Below are 14062 nucleotides of genomic sequence, written 5' to 3' on the forward strand. Positions count from 1 at the left end.
GGATTTGGAGTTATACAATGACATTGGTTGTCAGCAAATTAAAGACAGATAAAAGGAACTTCTCCAAACAACAAATAATGAGGGGTGTGTAACACATTTGAATTGTTTAAGTTATTCCATTCATTTTCCTTCATTTGTTTAACTACTTATTCATTAAAACTACATTTTTTTAATCATTTCATTTTTCTTCTCCCATTACTTTCAGTGGCTGATCTAGCTGCTTTTCTTTTGTTCGTAATGTTTGTTTCCCATCCATTTGGCAGGCTTCCTACTATTAGGGGTGTGCAAACTGGTTTGAGTCAAACTGTCCCAGTTCAGTCAGTTCAAGCTCAGACTAGCCCTCAAAAAGGGGGCGGCGACCCAAGTTTGGGTTGAACTGGGCCTGGTTTGGATTGAACAAGTTCAGCCCAGTTTGACCGGTTTGGATGCTTCTGAAGGGGAATCCAGTAAGGATTCTCCTTTGCAGGCATCGGGGGAGGGTTGAAAAAAAGATGGGTGGGAGGTTACGTGCTGCTGTGGTGTATGGCTCCTCTGTGACGGTGGACCGGTGGCAGCTCCCCTAGGCCCCGCCAGCATTCCCCTCATCAGCCTGGGCCTGGTTCGGGCCCAGCCTGGTGAAATAAAGTGCCCTGCTGCACTCTGTGGACACACAGCTACCCAGCAATGCTCCCCAGAAGTCCAAAGTCTTCAATTTTTCCATGACTTTGTGTATGTGGGGGGGAGAAAGCATTTTTTTAAACTATGAGACACAAAATGGCTCCCTTTTACAAAATGGCGGCCAGAAATGACCTCCAAGGTCATCTCTGGCCATCTCCAAACTGAAAAATTAACCCCTTTTTTGCTGTTCCCCCCAGCATATGCTGAGATCATTTGTCAATTCATGTGGATATACAAATCCACATATAGTGAGGGCCACCTGTATTTTGAAAACACATGGGAAACAGACTAATAATCCTCCACTGGTGATTAGTTCAAAGTAACACGGAGAACCTTTTGACTTGAACTTTGTAGGTACTGGGGTGTTTGTGAAAGCTTCTCAGAAACTATACTAGCTTACCATGTTCACTGAACAAGGTCCTGGTGGTGACAACAGCATTCCTCAAAATTGCAGTGGCTGGAAGCCACTTTCCTTTCCTTTCCTTTCCAAGGATTCAGGGTGAGGGCCTTGTCTCATTCTGACGGGCTTCATGATTATGCTAGGTCACAGAAAAAATGGCAGCTACCATGACGTTGGAGAATGCTGTTGCCAGCAGTGGTAAGTTCCCCAGCCGACTTCATCCTTTTTCATGCCCCTTGAAAATAGTCCAAATGATCTCCAGCATTGCAGCCCAAGAAGGGGAGCAGATATGGGTGGCATGGAAGGCTTGAGATCTCTAATCTCCATAGATCATCAGGCTCCACTGAGCCTCAAAAGACCAAGCAACCCTACTCAGGACCCATGGCTGCATCTGCCCACTAGATCAATCAGTAGACATGAGCGAATGTCCAAGCCACTGCTTTTGACCACCAGTTTAGAAATCTCCTTGTATAGTTGCTGTGCGTCTATTTTATGTCTGTTCTAAAGGCCTATCAAAATCAGCTTTCATCACTTTCTGCTCCAGAATGGGGTCGTGTTCAACTAACACTGGGACCTATACAACCTGACCCTCCTTTCCAATATTCATTTCTCAATTCATTACCAAAAAAAATCCTGTGTCAGAAAAATATGTTCCTTATTTTACTATGCCAGCTAGTTGCATCATTTTAAATCTTGGTTGGTTGAAGGAGCAGCTTTGTGATGAGTAAGTAGCAAGATCAAAGGCAGTTATTCCATCTAAACAGAGACTGTCTGTGATAGACAATATGAAGCAAAGACCAACAGCAACATTCCATACAAATGTGAAAAGGCACACTCTAGGCATTCAGCATATTTGTATCTACTACACTTCTTAAGGAATTCTATCATCTATGTCATCATTTTGGACAAGGAGTAATCTTTACATTGTTTAAAGCAAGGGTGGGGAAGCTTGGCCCTCCTGCAGATGTTGAACTACAACTCCCATCATCCCCAGCCACATTGTGGCTGGGGATGGTGGGAGTTGTAGTTCAAAAACAGCTGGAGGGCCAAGCTTCCCCACCCCTGGTTTAAAGACAGAAGGCGATAAACTAGCTCAAGAAGAGAGATTTTCAAGCAAAGTGATATGCAAAAGGGGCATGGAGACATTGGCGAGTTGGTAAACTCACACACCCAGGTAAATGGCACAATTTCCTCTTGATCAACACCTTCCCTTCTCTCAAGGCTTCAGTGGAGAGCTAGTTTGCCATTCACCAATGAGTTTCAGAACCTCTCAGACACATTATTCATGAAAAATAGTGATGAAATCAGTAGGCTTTACCCATTGAAAAGCCTGGTTTCCAAACTCATTTTAGGAAAGAGGCAAATCTGCTCACTGGTCCTTTACCATTTCCAGCCCTACCTCCTGAAGAGAGAAACTCGATTTTCTCCCTCCAGTGGCTAATGGTGCATACCAACTTTGCACTTAAATATTGGAGGCCTCATTTCATGGTCATTTTGGGGATTATTTCAATTTTTTACCTTTTTTTCAGTCACTTCACAACCACAATTCCCCTAACCTTCTATTTGGTTCATCTACCACAAATTCGCCAACCGTGAGGGTTTCCAGGAACGGAACCCTCATGGTTGGTGAGGGATGATTATATATGTGAATGCTTCCCTTCTGGGTCCTATTTGCAGACAAAAAATATCATATGTACGTTTTACTTGGTTTCTTAGTATGTTTATGATATCAGCACTAATATCCTGGGAAGGAGCAAATGGCATGTTTTCCAAGCTTCCAGCAATAAACTGTGGTATCCTCTGTTATGTTTTATAGCCTCCGCTGGAAGGAGACTGCCAGAGATCTTAACTAAATTAATAATGACACATATGGTGATTTATTATGTCTATCATCTTTTGGGAATGTTGCCAGATTATCTATTTAGTTTTCTTGTTCTAGAGCAGAGGTAGGCAACTTTGGCTTTCCAGCTGCTGAACTACAACTCCCATCATCCTCAGCCAAAATAAATTGCAGCTGGGGGTGATCGGAGGTGTAGCTCAGCAACAGCTGTAGAGCCAAGTTTGCCTATCCCTGTTTTAGATCTGAAAGCCAATTGTTGCTTAAAATTATTACACTGAGTGATGGGGAGATGGTGTAAACTCCAGTCATAGTCTCCTCTTTCTCTCACAGCAGCATTGTAAGCCACCTCAGTTAAGGAATATCCCTGGAAGCAGCACACCTGCCCAAATGAATGCTGCACAGTGACCAGCTCTGAAATACTGTACATTTATCTACAAGTGCAAAAGGAAGCTCTTGAGTCTCATGTGTCTATAAGAAGCCTTGCATGCCTGGCAACATTGCTGCCAATTAAGAACCATGATTCTCTTAGTCAATTAAGTAAATAGCAATCTATATTACAAGTGATTTACTTAAAAACACCGGCATCAATTAACAAAAACCTGACACAACCCTTCATGCATCACTTTGGTGACAGGGTCAGTGATGCCTCTCTTTAACACTGCCAGTTGCCCACAATGCACCCTAAAATAATGATAATCTCAGCCACCTTACATGTAATGTCAAGGAATTTCTCAGTGCTAGAGTTACATTGTTGAGTCCAGTTCTGAAATCTTGAAGATGCTAGTTTGCATTTTCCTCCTGTGCCGAATTCTATTAAAACATCTGCTTTACAGCATTCAGTTTCTGCAACCTGCTCATTCCTTGACTCTCCTGCTTCCATAAAGAGATGTTATCTTATCTATGATGCAGGTCTGGTGGAAAAGATGTTAGATTTCATTTTGGCCCAAAAGAAGACAATAACAGCACTTAATAAAAAGACTTGGCATATTCTTTCAAGGAATATGGTTGCAGGTCTTTCGACTCCTTTTATAGCCAGGTTTGGCCACCATTTGTAAAAATCTTTGGTTGGAATCAAATTTTTAAAAATCAAATTATAGACGCCAGTGGGAAAACACAGAAAGCCAGACTAAAGCTTCCACCATTTATTAAATAAAAGTAACCACAAGGGCTCCAGGTTCATACTTTCCTACTCAGTGAGACAAGCTGCAACCAGGAATAAACCTAGAAATGTAGGGTGAGTGACATCGCTGTCTTAAAAAACTAGCATTAATATCAAAGGCAGAAAAATTATAAGGTCAGAAATTCTGGATATTAATTAGCATTTTTTTAAAGTTACTTCAGTGCTGTGCAGCCAATTTGTTTCTTTTTTGTAAAACAGCTTGTAAGAACAAGCATGCTGCTACTCAACTGACATTTTTAAGCAGTTCATTAAAACATATTTTATATCTTTACAATTTTATACTCAATTGCAACACAGTAAGTGGTGTTGTTTTTTTAAAGAGCCACAAATATCTTCCAGCTAGAGCTTCAAATTGGACTGGGGTGAATTTCCAGCTTTTTCTGCTATGCTTGAGAAACTTTCTAAATGAAACCTATGTAAGTAATTTTATCTCACCCCTCAGGTGCCCCTGAGCTGACTTATAATGCTGTAACACATATAGAGCCCTTTCTCACAATCAGTGAGGGAGCTTGAGGGAGGGCAGCGGAGAAGGCTGCTTAAACGTACCTTCCCCGCAGATGGCCGCTTCTCCGTTGCTGGGAAGACTCCCCACATGCCAAGAGAATCCTCTGCTGGCCCAGGCAGCATAATCCCATAACCCACGCAAGTGTGCAGTGCATTGTGGAGATCCCTGCAGCGAAGGGCAGGCACCCTTCACTGCTACAGTGCCGGCTAAAAGCAGCTGCTGCTGCACATGATTGAGAAAAGCAGGCTAAGGGAGCACTCATTACCTTAACCTTGCTTAGGAAGTTGGCTCCGCAGGCAGGTTTGCCACCAAAGCGTCACCAGGATAGGGTGCAATCAGGAGCATAACTAGAATAGGGCAAGAGGAGACAGTTGTCTAGGGGCCCACTGCCTTGGGGGGCCCCCACAGGCAAGTCACATGACTGACTCCCCCAGCCACACACCCGCCCAGGCTTCCTTCAGTTATATTCATCCTGGAGCTACCAGAACAGCATGTCTTTCTCTAGTACCATTAAATGACTTGCATCGTCCACAATTTATAAAACCTTTAAAAAAATAATTTAGGATGATGTTCTATTGTGGCACATAGGGGTGTGTGTGTATCACTATGCTTTTTGTTACCACTATTCAGCCTCGTTTAAGATTTCTTTACTTCATGAGCTGAGCTTCAATGAGGGGGGGAGCATTTTAAAATCTTGTCTTTGGGCCCACTCCCACCTTGCTACGCCCCTGGGTGCAATCCCTGCGGTCTTCATGCGCAGCCAAGCCCGAGTTTGGCTGCCTTAGCCTGGTCTTGGCTGCACATGTGAATAGCCTCATACAATATAGAAGTTTGCAAATGCATTCTAAAAAGAGAAATATATCCAAAAAACACAAACAGTTATAATAAGATTCAGCAGCACATATCTCATAAAATCTACGCAGAGTGGACACCAGCACAAGACATGTTTGTGCAGTTCCGGAGGGTCCACTGATGATTTCTGCTCTGCCACTCTGGGGAAAATTGGGTCTATCACCATTTGGGTTGCCCCCTCCTTCTACTATGACAGTGGATAAAGGTGGTGATGTGGTGGTGGTGCTTCTTTTGGGTTTTTGTTTTTGTTTTTAGTGGTCCAGCAACAAAAACAGCAGAAGTCAGCATTTTATGCCTGCCGTGCGTTTTCCTCCCATGTAGCATTGCAATGCTATATGGAATATTGGGGCGGTGGGGGGGAGCAGGTATGGCAGGCAGCATCACTGGTTAGAATACTGTTGCTGGTGGTGGCCTGCCAAGAATGCCATGTCACAACATTATGAAAACAAGGAGGATACACGGACCAAGAAACAAAACATATACTAAAAAGTATATATACCGTGCAGAGAGTCTATTCCCACACACACAAAGGATGAATAAACATATGTTATAAAGCACACAATTACAAAGAAATAGCCTTATTCTAGATCCCATAAAGTGTGGCTGAAGGTCAAATTGTGTCCATAGTCCTTATGCATGTGGATATATAGTTCTTCCAGATCTTTGCTTTTCTTAGGTTGGTTCTTGTTCCGGATGTAACTCCACAAGTTAAAAATCTTCCAGAACTGTTGCTCCTTCTGATGGATGCCTTGTCGAAATAATACCCAACAGGTATCCTAGGTAATTTTAACCTGTTTCCTCCTGCTTGAGCAGGACTTCCTCAGGAGAAGTGAGCTGAATACACAATAATACATATATCATTTTAACAAAAATACCTTCAACAAATAGTATTAAATCAAAGGGTTAGGAATTTTGAAGTTATTACTCACATTTATTTCTTCTAAAGTGACACTGCACTTGCCAGTGGTTTCTAAATTAGAAATCCTACTGAGTACCAAGTTGTACTGGCTTCAAATGGTACAGATAACACTTAATACAGGTGAAACTCGGAAAATTAGAATATCGTGCAAAAGTCCATTAATTTCAGTAATGCAAATTAAAAGGTGAAACTGATATATGAGACAGACGCATTACATGCAAAGCGAGATAAGTCAAGCCTTAATTTGTTATAATTGTGATGATCATGGCGTACAGCTCATGAAAACCCCAAATCCACAATCTCAGAAAATTAGAATATTACATGGAACCAAGAAGACAAGGATTGAAGAATAGAACAATATCGGACCTCTGAAAAGTATACAGTGTACTGTGCTTGATTGGCCAGCAAACTCGCCTGACCTGACCCCATAGAGAATTTATGGGGCACTGCCAAGAGAAGGATGAGAGACATGAGACCAAACAATGCAGAAGAGCTGAAGGCCGCTAATGAAGCATCCTGGTCTTCCATAATACCTCATCAGTGCCACAGGCTGATAGCATCCATGCCACGCCGCATTGAGGCAGTAATTGCTGCAAAAGGGGCCCAAACCAAGTACTGAATACATATGCATGCTTATACTTTTCAGAGGTCCGATATTGTTCTATTCTTCAATCCTTGTCTTCTTGGTTCCATGTAATATTCTAATTTTCTGAGATTGTGGATTTGGGGTTTTCATGAGCTGTACGCCATGATCATCACAATTATAACAAATTGAGGCTTGACTTATCTCGCTTTGCATGTAATGCTTCTGTCTCATATATCAGTTTCACCTTTTAATTTGCATTACTGAAATTAATGGACTTTTGCACGATATTCTAATTTTTCGAGTTTCACCTGTATATCCTACAGCGCCTGCCAAATTTTTTCACTCCCCTTTGATCAAAAGGGATGTGCTTCATTACCCAATCACGTCTAAATGACCAATTATATTCATATGCGTGTGTGAGGAAACAGCAATGCTAAACTTCCAAAAAAGTCATGGACCTTTTGTCCCTTTTAAATTCCCAATTATACAAACACAATGTAGAACCAAAACATAGCTTAAGTAAATACTTATCAAAGATATATAAATAGTCCCATTCTCCAACAGGAGAGACTCATAGTCCTTCTAGTCTCTTTCCCATTTGTGTTCTTTGAACCCATTCCACATCCAAATCTTTAAATAGGGCCAGGATCAAAGATAGCAAATTATGCCGATGGATAACTAGAAAGGTCGTTGAGGGAAAATAAGTTTGAAAACCACTATTCTAGGAAATCTCTGCAAAATGTCCATTAAGAGTCTTCTTCATTTCCCTGTGCTTTTCAACTTCTGGTTTATGAAATTATCACCACTAACCTCACCATGAATTGATAAAGTCTAGCATTGACATCAATATGGAGGCTTGAACTAGAGCCACTTTTCCTCAAACACACACTTTAAAAAGCCATTATGGCTTGTTTAGCTGAATGAAGCATCCATGCGTAATGCCTACATCGATTATTCTTACATCAGAGGCTCCTTGTTAATTAGAAAGTGGACTTTGCTTCATTTCTCTCTTTCTCTACTCACTCAGGCAGGGACTTTCTGGGAGAAAGAGGACCTCTTCTCCTCAAGGCACAGAATATTATCTACTAAGGGAAGAATAAATTTGTTTAATATTCACAGCTGACTACTGATGGGAAAACACTATTTGAATTCCTACAATTTTGTACTACTAAATTATGTTTGCTCCAGAGACTGATATTTCTTTTAGCCGTCGTATAAAGCTGTTGGGGACATAGGAAAGGTGGAAATAAGCAAAGATTTGTCAACAAGTGTTCTCTCCTTCAATTTTGTAGGAGTTCATTTGGATTTGAATCCTGCTTTCTTAATAACAATATATGCACTGTCATGAAACAATGTATATCAACTATGTTCTAGTGTATTCCTGTGTATTTGGACTCATCTTACTGACTGGATTTAGTGCAAATGCTTTGGCTCTTGTTCTCTCAATCAAATACAGTTCTTTGAAGAAAAATCAACTGGATGTTCTTCTCCTGAGCATGGTTGTGGCAGACTTGCTTACACTTGTCCTGATGCCCTTCGTGCTGGCTTCAGTCATCCACTACACATGGCTTTGGGGAGATGCATTCTGCAAGTTTTTCCAGTTCTGTTCAGCTTTCTCTTTGGCTGCCAGCATCTATTCTCTATGTGCCGTCTCCATTGCTAGAGCACGAATAATCTTGAGACCTTACAAGACTCCGAAGACCACCATTGCAATCTTCATGCTCATCTTGGTTTGGGTGCTGAGTGCAGTGATCAGTTTACCTCTGAGAATCCATGCCACAATGGAAACAAGATTCTCCACCAATCTATCCTTCTGCTTGCCTACTCTGTACCAGCAACATTATCAAGTAATCCTGAGTCAGTTCATCCTATATTATCTCATCCCAGTCTTAGTGATTGCATCCAACTACGTCCAACTCATTCTTTTTCTTCAAAAAAGCCCCATGATGTCAGTGCTGAGTTCTAGAAACACGCGAAGAGCCTCCATAATGATCTGCATTGCCACTGCCACCTTCTCAGTCTGCTGGCTACCTTTGTATATCTTAGAATTATGCATCTATTTAAGAATCTATCATCATGGCTATATTTGGGACTCCTTCTATTTTGTCTGCAATATCCTTCAGTATCTTCACCCATGTGTTAATCCTGTGCTGTATGTGTTATTGTCCAAGCGATACAGAAACCAGAAGAGGAAACTATTATGTTGCAAAAAAAGCAGAGTGCACCCTCAGATCCACAGTATCATGGAATCCAGAGAGGGAGTGTACACCTGAGCAAAGTTGCTCCTGAATTTCAGCTTAAAAGAAACTCAGTGTGAATTTGAGGTGCTCTGCTAAAGCAAAACATCAGTGGAAATTGAAAGGAAAGTTGAAAGTATTTCAGTAAGGCGAGATGTCTTGAGATGGGGTGAGATCACACATCCTTACTCCCAAAACTGAAGTGTACATTTATTTAGCTTGTGTTAAATATTTGTTTCTTGCAGCTATCAATAATTGTGTGATATGCAATTCTGTTTGATTTCTGGCACATAAATACTTTCTTTTAAGCAGCAGAAGGAAAAAAAGACTGTTTAATATGCTGATTCCCCTCTCCCAATATAAATCTAGATTTGTTTAGTTATCATGTCAGTTACTTCTCAGCGGCTAATTTTTCCTCTGGAATTAAACAGGACATTTAAAATAAAGTTTAAATGAAATAAGATCAAAACCTACCAAAATCAATTACAGTACACTGCACTTCAATTAGCAACAATCATGCCTCAGATTAACCTCATTGTTTATAATACTGCCACTGCACAAAGTGGGAAAAGAGAGTTAGAGGACAGGCTGCACTACTATGGTTTCTCTCTTCCTGTATTGATATCTTTGGGGTATGAAAATGCCAGGACAACCCTCAGACAGATATATGATATGGAGTGACAAATTGACCAGGGCACCATTCCTGCTGGTGTCTACTTGGGTAACCAAATTTCGATTTTTAACCCTGCTATATATCATAACTCGATTGTAGTTCCAAAATACCACAGAGCTTTGATGCTGGCACACTGCAATGTTTTACAAACAGCAGTTCTGGAAGGGAGATATTTAAAAATCCCCTATAAAGAATGCTTTTGCCACTCTAATTCGGGAGATAGCAAAACTACAGCTCATGTGCTTCTCTACTGTCAATTTTATTGAGATCTATGGCACAAATATATAATTCCTTTTATAAGTTGTCATCTAGGTCATATGGACTCTCATCTTGATTATCGTTTAGCTGACCAGAATGATTTAATATTTTATAATGTGGCTAAGTTTTGTTTGGTAGCCAGCAAGATTCGCCAAGAAGTTTTTCACACCCGGCTTTTAGTTCACATCTCCTCCGCAGTGGAGGGGATGCATTCACATATAGGCCAAATTTACTCCAAAGCCCTTGCGAGCTATGAGGGAGCACTTCACACACAATTTGGGGTTTTTATCACGCATTAGAGTGTAGCCCGATTTATATCTGGGGTAAAAAAATCCACTTTTTGCGTCTTTTTTTGGCAACTTTTGACTCGCAGTAAAGCCTCGCAGAAAACCTGTGGTAAATCCTGCTGCTTGGGAAAGCTTCAGAAGCTTTCAATTTAACTGTTCAGTTTTGAGGTTTAACTTGTCAATATTATATTACCATTTTTACTGTTTACTCTGTTGGGCATACATACTCTGTGTGTATGTATTGTTATGTACTGGTCTCTGTGTGTTATAAAGTATTTGAGTACATTGCATTTAAATAGTATTAGACTGTTGAAAGTTTGTTCACAAACTGTGAGGTAATTCACACAATCAAAAACTGTGTTCTATCCAGGTTTGTGGGCTGTGAGTGCTCCCAATTTTCGGTTGTGTGGAAGCAAGATTGGAGAAAAACCTGGATAGCTTTTCTTTCTACCTTGCTTCCACACAACTGAAAATTGAGAGCACACACAGCTCCCAAACCTGGGCAGAACACAGTTTGATTGTGTGAATGATCTCAGTATCTCAGTAATGTATACAGGAGCCTGGTAGGGCAGAACAGCAACATGTTCCCCATATTGCAACTGCGGGGAAGAGCCAAGAAAGAGAGAGTGGCTTGCCTAAATCTATTTGGTGCATTTATGGCAGAGGTGACATTCGAAACAGGGACTTCCCAGCTCACAGCTCATACTACAACAGCTCTCAATGAAAAGGCGGGGTGCGGGAGTGGGGAATTAGTACGAATCCATGAAGCACCTGAAACAGAGAACATGTAGTTTTTAGAGAGAAGGAGTTTCTGGTTGGTTGTATGTTACTTAAATTTTGAAGCTGCCCTGAGACTGTACATACACTTAGAGATCTGTCTTAAAGGATCTCTTGCAACCATGTTTAAATTCTGGGAGAGTATGGTTGGGGGAAAAGAGGTTTGCTTATGTTTGTTATTCCACGTTTACTTTTTTTGGCATAAACAGCCTGTGTGGATTTGATTAACTTCACTTTAAAAGAGAGGCTCCACTAACACACAAATTGGGATGCCAAACCTTTCTGAGCCCATGGCTCTGCTCAGCCACCCCTGGGAGATTGCTTTCAAATCCTGTGGCAGAAGATGCAAGGAGTCTGAAGGCAAAGGCAGGGGTGAAGGCAAATTCTGAGCAAGCCAGTTTTCTGTAACTGCACTGTGGTAGAAAGCAATGCAGGGAGACATAACAAGCCTGTCACGTGACCTCAAAACTCCCCATCCAGTGCAGTATATTCTTGTCAGTGTTCTCCAGTTTCATTGGGATATTTTGACTGGGGGAAGAGTGCAGCATTGATCACGAGGCTGTTGACATGGACCGACCTTCATTGAAGTTAAACCACCCTGAAGATCGTGTAATGCAACAAGTCCTGTTCCAGAGATTTAATACTGTTAATGTAGATGTCTTCACTTTGAGTTTGAAAGCTCCATTTGGCTTTGAAATTACTCCCTTATGAGTTCTCCCTCCCTACCCCAAGTCCAAATCATTACTTTTCAAAAGTTTGCCAATTTGCCTTAGAAATAGGCAAAGCTACAGCATAGACCCCAACTTCTTTAGGCTAGTGGCTTCAGATATACAGGCCTTATTCTGCTCTGCAACCTGAAAAGGTCTGCTCTTTCTGTTATGGCTTTAGTATTAAGTAGGTTAAAAACTGAGCTTAACAGTTTCCATCTGTGGACCAGAAAATCAAAGCACTGTTGTTGCAAAGGTTTCCAGAAAGTGATATTTTCATGTCTGTAATAATTACACCAGGGTTTCTTAATGGCCCAGATTTTCTTGGACTACAACTCCCAGAATCCCCAGCCACAAAAGCCATGTCTGGGGATTCTGGGAGTTGTAGTCCAACAACATCTGGGGGCCCTGAATTACACACTGACCTTTATTACATTAGGAGGTCTTCTCAGGGACTGTGAAAGCTAGGGACATTTGGACAGCAGGCCCAAAAGAATGGGCTGATGCTTGTACAAGCCACCTTCTCCTGCAACAGACAGGTAGGAGTCTTTCATCGTGGGGGCGGGGGGGGATCACCGTCATTCATAAGGTTTTCTAGGATCTGTTTATATCCTTTGAAAAATGAATATGCATGAGTTTAAGGTCTATCTCATATAGCAAAGTGTCCATATTTCCTGTATCCCATTCATTAATTGATAACTGAAAACAGAACAATTTAATCCTACTCTTCCAGGCCTAAATCCAATAATTTATCTTCTGCACCAAACAGACTCCACAAGAGTGAATTTAAAAATCCAGGCAAAGATTAGATGGAAAGGCGTCTAACCTTTTCCAAGTTTAAGATGTTACTATGAAGCAGCTTTGATACAAGGTATGCTTGCATGGCTAAAATGTGATAGTGCAAAGGTTGGGATTATGTTTGAGCAGTCAGATAGCAGAATACAACTAACATATTTACCTTGGGCAAATAAGTGTGATAGAAACATTGATTAATTTAGTAACCTAGCAGTGACCTCTGTTCTTAAAGTCTAGCATCAGTTAAAAAATACATTATCTCTGGAAATTTATGAGTGGAACTCCTTTTATTCTAACCCAATGAGGTTGACATTTACCTCTAAAAAGAAGACTTTGCAATTGGCAAGATTAAAATACAGTCTTTTGGGGAACAGGACATATTCTCAAAATGGACTGAATGAGAAAAGTGGAACATCAATTCCCATCCTTCAGTATTTCAAATTAAGTACTTGGATGAATAATATGCTTAGTATCAGTTTTCTAAGAGATTAAACATAAATTTGAACACATAATAACAGTCCCATACAGGCATGTTATACAAATTATACAGGGTTATATTGGGAAATTATTGTAATGGTCAGGGCCAGCCCATCCATTAGGCACAACTAGGGGGTCACCTATGGTGGCAAGTTGTGGGGGGCACCGCCATGCCCTCCAGTCACCCGCCACATGGCTGCCCACCTCCAGCCCCAAGACTCATTCACTTGCCTGTCTGTGGCCCTTGCTGCCTCCTGCCTGCCTGCTCACTCACCTGCACACCGCAACTGTTTCATATGGCACTCCTGGCCTGAGCCTTTGCTAGGCCTCAAAGTGCTGTGGTGTGTTATAATGATGTCACTGTGCAATATGATGCATTGTAATGCCGTGTCAGGCTTTGTCTGAGGCATCAAAGCTCCTTGGGCCAGCTCTGATGGAGGTAATGACTATTGTGATGATCACACATAATAAATAGAGTATGGAAATATCTGAGGGCAGGAGAGGAATTAAACCATTTCCTTCTATTAACTTTACAAAAGAATTGTATAAAATTATAGCCTTGGAGGCTAAAGCAAATATGGCCTCTTCCAATTGTTGATTATATCCAAATAGCAATGCAAATTTGTTACATATATGAAGGACATGCCCTAGATATACAGATTTTTTTTGTACACAAATATTGGACTGTATTAGACAAACAACTTCTATTACAACCCCAGCAGTCCCTGTGGTAGTCATGCTTGAATACTGAGAAATAGGACAGACAAAAATCTGGCCAAATCTATCACATGCTTATTATGTGGCTGCAGGATTATGGATCACTCAAAACTGGAAGGAAGGAAGCATGTCTAGAGTACAGTGTGCAATAAAAAGTGGGACTATATAGCAAGGGTGGCCATCCTGAAGTTCTCC

At 41.1% G+C, this 14062-nt stretch overlaps 1 protein-coding gene across 1 annotated transcript; it reads left to right on the forward strand.

Moving 5' to 3' along the window:
* Positions 1 to 8291: 8291 nt before the first annotated feature.
* On the forward strand, positions 8292 to 9212 carry LOC128327409 (allatostatin-A receptor-like). Its single transcript, XM_053256209.1, has one exon. It carries the CDS (start codon positions 8292 to 8294, stop codon positions 9210 to 9212), a length of 921 nt encoding a protein of 306 aa, XP_053112184.1.
* The last annotated feature ends 4850 nt before the right edge of the window (positions 9213 to 14062 follow it).

The sequence above is a fragment of the Hemicordylus capensis genome, chromosome 5 (genome assembly GCF_027244095.1).
Source record: "Hemicordylus capensis ecotype Gifberg chromosome 5, rHemCap1.1.pri, whole genome shotgun sequence".
NCBI classification, from domain to species: Eukaryota; Metazoa; Chordata; class Lepidosauria; order Squamata; family Cordylidae; genus Hemicordylus; species Hemicordylus capensis.

What these genes read in the sequence shown, in the direction of transcription:
- LOC128327409 (XM_053256209.1), top strand. Translation starts at nt 8,292, where the DNA reads ATGTATATCAACTATGTTCTAGTGTATTCCTGTGTATTTGGACTCATC.